Below are 9,304 nucleotides of genomic sequence, written 5' to 3' on the forward strand. Positions count from 1 at the left end.
CCTCGTCCCCATGCTCACGCGCCGCAGCCGCGTCTCCCTGGTGGCCAGCTGTGGGCGCCTCTACGCCGTGGGGGGCTATGATGGACAGTCAAACCTCAGCTCCGTGGAGATGTACGACCCGGAGACGGATTGCTGGGCTTTCACGGCCCCCATGGCGTGCCACGAGGGCGGGGTCGGGGTGGGCTGCATTCCTGTCCTCGCTGTCTAAGGAGGGACGTGGTGGGGTCGGGGTCAGGTACCAGCGTGGGCACTCCCTTCCAGGGGCATCCCGCCGGAGAGGGACCAGCAGGCACAGGGGAGCCGAGGGGCGGTTCCCGGGTGCGCGGTCCTCCCTCACGTGCCGCCCTTGCGCCCTCCGAGCCCAGGACACCAAGACGCACAGCCTGGCAGGTGCCTCTGGGCCTCACAGCTGGTGCCAGCGGCTGCTTGTGGTCACACGCCCAGGCCCGTCCAAGCCCAGCTCCGAGCCAGCCTGGCAGGAGGCTCCATCCGACACTCGCCTGCTGTTCTCCGGCCACAGAGCGGCCGGTCTGACCGGCAGCCGCAGTGGCCATGTCTTGGAAGCGGTGTGGCTGGGAGAGGACGACACTCGGAGAGTTCTCGCCGCCGCCTGTGGAGACGCTGCCTGGGCCGGGGCTCGCCAGGCGCCTCCTTCCGTCTGGGCAGGGCCCTTGTCCTCCTGGGAGAGCAGGGCACAGAAGCTCTCCTGTCTGCTGTTGGGGTCTCAGGAGGTCTCTTTCATCTTATTTGGGAGAAACAGAAGGAAAAAAGATACTTGAAAGAAGCTGAAGGAAATTTAAAGAAACACTCGAAAGAAACTGGAAAGAAAAATACCTTTTTTTTAAGTAAACATTTTTTGCGAGAAGAAAATGTTAAAAAAAAGAGCCACTAAAAGGAAATCATGTGTTTAAACAGAAAACCACCCACAACGTAGAGGGTGGTGACGGCTCCCACATCCGGTCCGGTCCTGAGCCTCGCACAGCGCGGGGTTCCCTCTGGCCCCGCGTGTCGAATGCGCGCCCGACCGGCCCCTGCAAGGTGCTTCTCGCTTGTCTTCACACCCACCGTCAGAGGACTCCTCGCGGCTGACCGACCGCAGCTCCTGCAGGGGGAGCGCCCAGCGGGTTGCTGGAGGCTCCCGGTGCCCCTGTGGTCGCCCACGGCCACCCTGGCTCACTCGGCTCCCCTCCCCTCCTTTCGTTCCTTCCGTATTCGACCAGCAGGAAGCAGTCGGTCTGGCCAGACTCTCGCTTGCCCGTCTGTCCTGACCTCGACTCGCACGCAGAGCCGGCTTTCCCAAGTGAAGAGTCGGGGCCGGGGGACTCCTGCCGCTGCCAAGAACAAGCTTATAGTCCTTCCCCCGATTGAGCAAAGGGCTCGAGGACACTGCTCCCCCCTCCTCCCTGATGGGACCTCACGGGCACACAGGAGCCCCCTGGGTCACCAGCGCGGGGCAGGGGGGCCGTCCTTCAGCTGCTGCTGCCAGAGCTGGTGTTCTGCCTGCTGCCAGTATTTAGTGCAGGACGGGCCTCGGTCCCCGTCTCCCGGCGGCCCCAGGGGCTGGGAGCCTGGCGGGGAGCAGTGTGGGGCCGGAGTCGTCTTCCGCCCGCGAGGTTCGCAGGGTGAGCAGTCGCCAGGTGTCCGGAGGGAATGCCCTGTGCCTGCCACTTGGGCGCTGGGCCTCTGGGACAAGCACTTGAACATGATTTTTAACGACAACAATCAATACGGCTGAGCTGAGCCCTGGAGCAGCTCGGACATTCCCCACCCTCTCATTGGCCCCGAGGTGGGAGGTGGCCGCGGGGGCGGTCCGCATTCCTGGTGGAGAGCGGTGTCTGGTGGGCCTCTGATTCTCCTCAGCCCCTTCTTCTGTGAACTTGAAGTAGCACTGACAAGCCTGACGGCGACGGCGCTAAGAACCGGTCAGTGGGCCAAGGAGGGGGCCTGGCCGGTCCTTAGGAGGCTGGCCCGGAGGCTGCCACTGGGGGTGGCTCACTTCCCGAGACCTGCTGCCCTTGTAGGCCCTTCCCGCGTCCCTCCCGCCTCCCCGGCGACATGGCACTGCTGGCTGAGAGCGCTTCCCAGGGGAGGGAGCCAGGCCTGGGCCCGGCTCAACGCAGGTGCACGCCCCGACAGTCTACACTCTGAGCCCCTCAGTCCGAGGGGGATGTTTGCCAGCAGCTGGTCTGCCCTTAGGTGCCGGCGCCTTCTCAGTAGCACGGTGAGGAGAGCCATCACCCGGAGACGTGCAAGGGGGTTTCCAGGCTGGACAGCTGCGCTCAGGGCCTCGGGTCTCGCCCAGCCCGGAGCAGAGGCTGTGAGCTGTGACCTGTGACCTGTGACCTGGGCATTTCCCCTTAAAGCACGTTTCACCTGCGATCAATGCCGAGATGGGAGCTGAAGACCAGCCTCTGACTTGGCCACGAAGACGGGAGCAGGGAGAGGTCCTCCTCCTCCCGCCCCATTTACTGTTTCCCAGGAAGTCTCCCCCCCTTTTATTTATAGAGCGCATGTGTTAAGAAACCAAAGAGAAATAAAGAGCACACTTCTGTCGTCTTGCCCTTTCCTGATTCATTTTTTAAATACTATTAGAAGCAAATCATATTTTTATTGTGATTCATTGAAAAACACAGAACAAAGTAAAAATATGCTGTGAAAATAAGGAAGCAGCCAGATACAGCAAAAGCAGTCTTTGGAAAGACGCGTGCATTTTATACGAATGGGTTTTGGTGAAAAACATGCGGAAGACGACCTGGCGTGTTGCCTGCGTGCTCCTGTCCAGGCCACCGCTTCTCTTGGGTCGCCCTCCCCTCGCTGCCATCGGACTCCGAGCCCCGTGGCCTGTGGCCGCTGACACCCGGCCAGGCCTCCCGCTCCCGGTCCCCACTCTAGGCCAGAGGCGCGTGGCTGTGGTGCACGTAGTCACTGGAACATTCGTTAGTTTATTTTCTTAATTGAACTCGGTGAGGTGACATTGGTTACTAAAGCTGTATGGGTTCCAGGGGGCACTGCCTCGTGGGTGTGTGGTACGGCGTTCACCCCAGGCCGGCCTCCTTGCGTCACTGCTCCCCGTTCCCTCCAGCTTCACGGAAGTTCTCAGACCACAGACAGACGTGCGGGCCCTCCGAGCCCGACGCCCTGGGCGGGCCAGTTTCCGTGGAGAGTGGACTCCGCGTTCCCTTTCACTCCACGGGCAGCCACGGCCCGGGCCTGTCTTCCCGACCCCGGGTGCTGGGTCTGGACACAAACGTACGCTTTCCCACAAGTCGGCGTCGGGTCGGGCTCGCCCTCTGCGTGGGGACAGGCGGCCGCGTTCCGTGTTCGAGTTTGGAAGGGGATGCCCGTCCCCCGCACCCCCCACCAGCAGGTGCTCGCACATGAACACGTGCTGATGCCCACGTGGCCGCCTCGGGGGGCCCACGGAGAGGGCAGCTGGCATAAAGCCCCCGCGTCAGACGCCTGGCCGGCTCACCGTCGGGCTGAGGTCATCCCGCGCCCAGGTCAAGGCCGCCTGAGGGGACAGTCCCGCCCCCGCACCGGCTGCGGGCTCCGAGCTGTGGGGAAGGTCACGGCCCCTCGGGTGGGGACGCCCTTTCCGGGGAGCGACACCCCATCGCGGGAGCGGCTGCTGCGCTTCAGTGCCCTTCTTGCCAGGCCCTGGCCTCCCCCCTTGCTGGCACGGAGCCCTCTCCCCTTCCCCCCGCGGCGCACACGCGGCTTTTGCTGCTGCTCAGATAGCGAACATCACACGCCCAGGGGGTGCGAGGGAACCGGACGCTCTGCTGGCATCTCCGGGCTCCACGGCCAGCTTCCTGAGAGGTTTTCTCCTTAAGGAGCTCAGGTGCATCGGTGGCCAAGACCAAGCCGGGACCGAGGCTGGTGAGAGCCGAGCCGGGGCGCCAGTCGGGGCCGGGGCGCCAGTCGGGGCGGGGGTGAGGCGGTGGCCCTGGGATGGATGGAGGGAAGCTGCTGAGTGTGTGACACTCTTTGGACGTTGCAGGGGGGCCCAGGAGGCGTCTGATACATAAAGTCGGGGTCAGGAAGAGGTGCTGCCTGGAGCTCTGATGAGGGGGAGGCGTAAAGGAACTAAAGGCGCCGATGACTGCCCCCCTGGGCCTCCAGGGCCTCACACGCCCCCTCCGCCCGCATCCCGTGTGCTCTCCATCGTCCTTGTCCTGACCCCAAGGACCATGACACGAGTGGAATCGCCCCGGGGCCTGCCTCATGGGTCTCCTCGCCCCGAGTCCAGTTGGCCCAGCTAACACTTCATTCATTCACACAGGCACTCGGTCGTCTGTCAGAAATGCTTTATTGAGCCTCTCCCCTGAGGATGGGCTGACCCCGTGGCAACGCCTGCGGATGTGAAGGGCCTGGGCGGGGGCGGGGGTGCCGGGTCCTGCAGAAGGACTGTGCTCGCAGGAGCACCTGGTTGAGAAACCCATTCCCCCACCCCTGTCCAGCGCCGGCGGGCACAGCTGTGCGCACACAGGGTGCGTCCGGCTGGGGCACAGCAGGTCACGCCGGCGTGGTCTGAGGTTCCTGAATGCTCTGAGGAGGGAAGGACACCTGCTGGGGGCAAGCCTGGGGCTTCTTGGAGGAGGTGGCCTTGGAGCTGTGCTTGAAGGGTGAGTAGGAGTTAGATACAGGACGGGCAGGCGTTCGAGCAGAGGGCAGCAGGTGTGTGGAAGCAGAGGCGTGTGGGGGACTACGCAGCAAAGGGGGTGCTGTGGGCGCCGAGGGAGTGGGCGGTGGGAGGGGAGGTCATGGCTGGGATGCGGGCCTCCCCTCCTTCCCGGCCCTAGAAATTCTTCAGGAGGTTGTTGATGATGTCATTCCTGGCGTTGTCATACAGGTTCCTGGCCACAGGGGGCAGCTTGGAGCGGTCGATGTCTGAAGCTGCTTCTTCGGGGGGTGGAGCGGGCGGCTGCTCCGGCTGCTCCGGCGAGCCCTGCAGAAGGGACACTGTGGTCACCGCTCCTCGCCCTCACGGACTGTCACCCCCTTCCCGTCCTGCCTGGGCTCCTCTCCAGGCCGATGAAGAGACTGCGGCCCAGGCAGCCGTTGGTACTGGGGCTGGAGGTGCGCCCAGAGGGCCTGGGCAGGCCTGGGCCTCGGGCCTCGGGACTCGCGCCCACCCTCACTCTCCACTCACTGGCCGGGAGGCTGCCCCTCCGTGGTGTCGTCGCCCCAAGTGTGGGCTGGAGAGGAGGGTCGGTTCCCAAGAGTCAGCGTCCTGCCCAGGAGGCAGGTGCGGCTCCCAGTACCTCCGGCCCCAACCACCGGTCTCGCCCCTCCCTTGTGCCAAATGACCGCCGTCCTCAGAATCCCTGAGAACTGGCCTGGAGGACGGCTTGATCCTGATCAACCCATTCTCCAGACGAGGAAACTGAGGCCCCATGTGCCCAAGCCAGTGGCTCACCTCTTGCTGGCGCTCTGGGCCTGGGCTGCAGTCGACCAACAGGAAGCGCTGACGGCCCAACCGGCCGAAGGCGCTTGTGCAGGTCCGCTCCTCCTGTGGGGCAGCGAGTGCAGGGGCTGGAGGCAGATCCGGGCCCAAGGCACCCACCCCACAGCCCACCCGCCGTGTGCCTCATCCTCCCAAGCCAGAGCTGCAAGCTGAGGATGACCCAGGGCCCCCACGGACTAGACGCACCCCCACCCCCACCCCCAGGTGAAGGGCGTGCCGGTTGGTGACTCAGGGATGCTGCCCTGGAATGAGCCGCTGAAATGTGTGCGGGCACAAAGGGCTGTCCGACCCTGGGGGTGGGGTTGTGGGAGATCCTGACCTAATTTTATTTTGCTTCTCCACAGTTTGTTAATTTGCTATCAGAAAATGTTATTTTTCTAATTTCATACCTTAGGTACATTATGGTTTCACTTTATTCTTTTTCTATTTAGTCTTTTTTAAAAAATATATACTTTTATTGATTTCAGAGAGGAAGGGAGAGAGAAACATCACATGAGAGAGAATCATGGATCGGCTGCCTCCTGTTCGCCCCCCACTGGGGACAGAGCCCACAACCCAGGCACGTGCCCTTGACCGGAATTGAACCCGGGACCCTTAGTCCACAGGCCGACCTCTATCCACTGAACCACACCAGCCAGGACTATTTAGTCATTTTTAGCATGTTTTGCTTTTATAATAAGGACTAATTTATAGTAAGAAAACAAAGCAATAGGGAAAACATTTCTAAAAAGGCTCCTACAGTGAAACCTCGCGTGGCCAGGGGAGGTGGGCGGAGATGAACACAGACCCCCCCTCCCCCCCAGGCCAGTGGAGAGGAGAGGACCCCCTGCTCCTGCTGGGGTGGGGGGACTCACCCCGCCGTCCCTGAAGGCGCACTGCTGGGGCGCTGGCTGCTGCTGCCGCTCTGAGAGGCACACCGTCTCCTTGATCCTGAACCTGACCAGCGTCCTGAGGGTGGAGTTCTGCAGAAGAAAGAGCAGCTCCTGGTGAGTCCCCCAGCGGACAGAGCCGAGGCCCCGAGCGGTCAGCGCAGCCGGAGGAAGGGCTGAGCCCAGGCCCGGGCTTCCCACCACGGCCAGGGCCCCTCAGGCAGCGGAGGTGGGGGGAGCTCTCGGAGACGGTGGCCCCTCCGGGCCACTTCCCGTCTCTGTGACCAGGAACAAGATGCCAGCCTTGCCCTGGCGGTTGCTCAGTGGTTAGAGCAGGCAGGGCGCAACCAGTCGATGTGGCTGTCTCGCATCGATGTTTCCCTCCGTCCCTCTCTCCCTCTCTCCCTCTCTCCCCCCGCACCCCCCACACCCCCGCTCTCTCCCTTCCATTCTCCCTGAAACAGCAGTGGAACGCCCACCCTCAGGTGCGGATAAACAACAAAAGAACACGCGCCTGGGGGGGTGGCGGGGGTGACAGTGGGGGAGGAGACACGAAACACTGCATGTAATACTGTAAACGATAAAAACTGGAACAGCCTGCACGCTCAGCTCCCTGCCTGGAGAGGCTGTGGGGCGGGAAGGGGACACACAGGCCCGTGAGGCTCTGGGGAGACCAGGCCTTGTCCTGTCTGCGCACTCCTTCCGGCCAGGGCCGGACCCCAGACCTCCCGGCTAGCCCGCTGTCCGGCCAGAGATGACCGCCCTTCTTCCCTTCGGGGGGAGAAACAGCACCACGTTAACCACAGCTCATGTTAACCGGCACGTGGGGCCGTGCCAGGCCGCCTCTCCCGCCTGCGCCCTCGTGGGCTGCCGCGGACGCTCACCGATCTGGGTGTTGGGAGGACCTCCAGCAGGCCGAAGAGGGGCTGGCCTTGCCGCCCGGCGTTGAAGAATCGCAAGGCCTGGGCGACAATCTTCGCCTGGGGGTCCGGCCGGTGCTGGGCCTCACAGGCCATCGCCGCCAAGCCCGCCACCAGCACAAGCGCCCTCCAGGCCCCTGCCATGGTCCCTTCTCCGCCCTCGGCCACTTTCCGCCCCTTTTAGGTGCTTCTTGGGCTGCCTTGTGCAAGGGCTGCTGGTGACATCGAGGGCCTCGCCCTTCCTGTGCCAGACACCACTGTTGGCCAATGTTCTGAAATGCCATTGGCCAAGGAGCAAGCAGGTTTGGGCAACAGCTCAGGGCCTCCGAGTGGGCAGGAGACCTGGCTGATCTGGGGCAAGTCCCTTCCCTCTGGGCCTCCGTGTCCCCTCCTGTGCCACCAGGCGGCAGGACCCTGTGCCGTCTCCGCCTGGCGGTTCTGGTTTGACCCAAACAACCTTCCAGAACACGGAGTCTGTGCGGCAGCCCCTCGGCCACGTACACAGAGACGGCCCCTCTGCGGCTGGGCCAGGCTGACATCCACGATGTGACATACATTTTACAAGTTGGTGTCAGCCGGCAGAAACCTGTGCCTGACTCTGAAAAAGCCAGATCTGCTAACCCATGGCTCATCGCCCCTGTGGCTGTGGCGGTGGCAGCCTCCCCAGGGAGACCCTCCCTGTCCCCTCCTGGCTGCTCCCTGGACAAGGCTGGGAGGCGGGTACGGCTTCCTAGCTGCGGGGATGGGCAGGATCCTTTTTCTTGTGCTTGATGTCCATTTACTAGGTGTACCGGTTAGTAATGCGGATTGACTATTAACTGGTTAATAATACGGATTAGTTATCAACCGGTTAATAGTTTGGATTGGCCCTGGCTGGTTTGGCTCAGTGGATAGAGCCTCGGCCTGCGGACTGAAGGGTCCTGGGTTCGATTCCAGCCTAGGGCACATGCCCGGCATGGATAGGCCACCACATGCATGCTCTATGCGTGCAGGAGGCAGCCAATCAATGTTTCTCTCTCATCATTGATGTTTCTCTCTCTCTCTCCCTCTCTCTTTGTCTCTGAAATCAATAAAATAAATATTAAAATAAATAATGCAGATTGACCCTTTACCAGTTAATAATGAGGATTGACTATTTACCAGTTAATAATGCAGACTGACCTTTTACCGGTTAATGCGGACTTTGTAATCAAAGAAAACATGATAAATTTCAAGAGAAACATCAAAAGTGCTTTATTCAAAGTAACGTCCATCCCTAGCTACACATTCCCCCATCTTTCAGGTAATTTGTGGAGACCTTCCCAATAGAACTTTTCTTGTTTTGAGGCAGACCATTCAGAGACCCGATTTCCCACTTCCTCGATAGTTTTAAGTGCTGCTCAGAAAGTGCGTGTGCCCTCGATCGGAACGAGTGGTCATCTAAGGGAGCAGGTCTGGTGAACACGGCGGGTGGGTTCATGCTTCCCAGGCAAGATCTTTTAACGTGTCTTTAACTGGTTTTGAAGTGTGTGATGGTGCATCCTCATGAAGCAAAATGACTTTGCCGTGTCTTCTGGCCCATTCTGGTGGTTTTACGATCAAAGCGTGGTTCAAATTGATTATTTGTCGTCGGTGGCGATCAGTATTACCGGTTTCACCTGGTTTGAGAAGCTCATGATACACCACACCTTCCTGATCCCACCGAACGCAGAGCACTGTCTTCTTTCCGAAGTGATTTGGCCTTGCAGTCGATGTTGATGGTTGACCTGGATCAAACCATGATTCTGTGCATTTGGGATTCTCAACGTAAATCCACTTTTCATCGCCAGTCTCAATCCGATGCAAAAAAGACTTTCTTTTGTGCCGTTGAAGCAACATTTCACTGATGACTTTTCGGTGTTCCGTTTGTCTTTCCGTTCAGTTGATGTGGCACCCGTTTTCCTTCCTTTAAAATCGTTCCCATTGCGTGTAAACGATCGGAAATTGTTTGCTGAGCAACGTTTCATCTTTCTGCAAGTTGTTTCTGAGTTTGATACGCATCTTCATCCAATAATGCTTGTCATTGTTGG

General features: G+C 60.6%; 2 protein-coding genes across 2 annotated transcripts in view; one reads left to right on the forward strand and one right to left on the reverse strand.

The window, feature by feature from the left end:
• Window positions 1-882, forward strand: part of KLHL18 (kelch like family member 18) — a 33,317-nt gene extending 32,435 nt beyond the window's left edge. The window contains exon 10 of the mRNA XM_015568259.1: window positions 7-882. Within this exon, the coding sequence (XP_015423745.1) occupies window positions 7-208 (202 nt within the window). The 3' untranslated portion in view covers window positions 209-882. The remainder of the gene's footprint in view (window positions 1-6) is intronic.
• Window positions 883-4,292: 3,410 nt separating this feature from the next.
• On the reverse strand, window positions 4,293-7,428 carry LOC102759040 (15 kDa protein B-like). The gene is made up of 4 exons (XM_006770567.2): window positions 7,221-7,428; window positions 6,322-6,429; window positions 5,420-5,512; window positions 4,293-4,948 (listed from the first exon to the last, which is right to left on the reverse strand). The coding sequence occupies exons 1-4, from the start codon at window positions 7,398-7,400 to the stop codon at window positions 4,799-4,801; spliced, it is 531 nt and encodes a 176-aa protein (XP_006770630.2). The 5' UTR covers window positions 7,401-7,428; the 3' UTR covers window positions 4,293-4,798.
• Window positions 7,429-9,304: the final 1,876 nt, after the last annotated feature.

Source organism: Myotis davidii, unplaced genomic scaffold (genome assembly GCF_000327345.1).
Source record: "Myotis davidii unplaced genomic scaffold, ASM32734v1 scaffold663, whole genome shotgun sequence".
Classification (NCBI taxonomy): Eukaryota; Metazoa; Chordata; class Mammalia; order Chiroptera; family Vespertilionidae; genus Myotis; species Myotis davidii.

Bases quoted from the DNA above. Each gene is read 5' to 3' on its own strand.
- LOC102759040 (XM_006770567.2), bottom strand. From the start codon at position 7,400: ATGGCAGGGGCCTGGAGGGCGCTTGTGCTGGTGGCGGGCTTGGCGGCG. The intron at 5,513-6,321 runs GTGAGTCCCCCC...GCTGCCCCACAG, and splicing joins GCGCCTTCAGGGACGGCGGG to GAGGAGCGGACCTGCACAAG. The intron at 4,949-5,419 runs GTGAGCCACTGG...TCCCTTCTGCAG, and splicing joins GCCCAGAGCGCCAGCAAGAG to GGCTCGCCGGAGCAGCCGGA.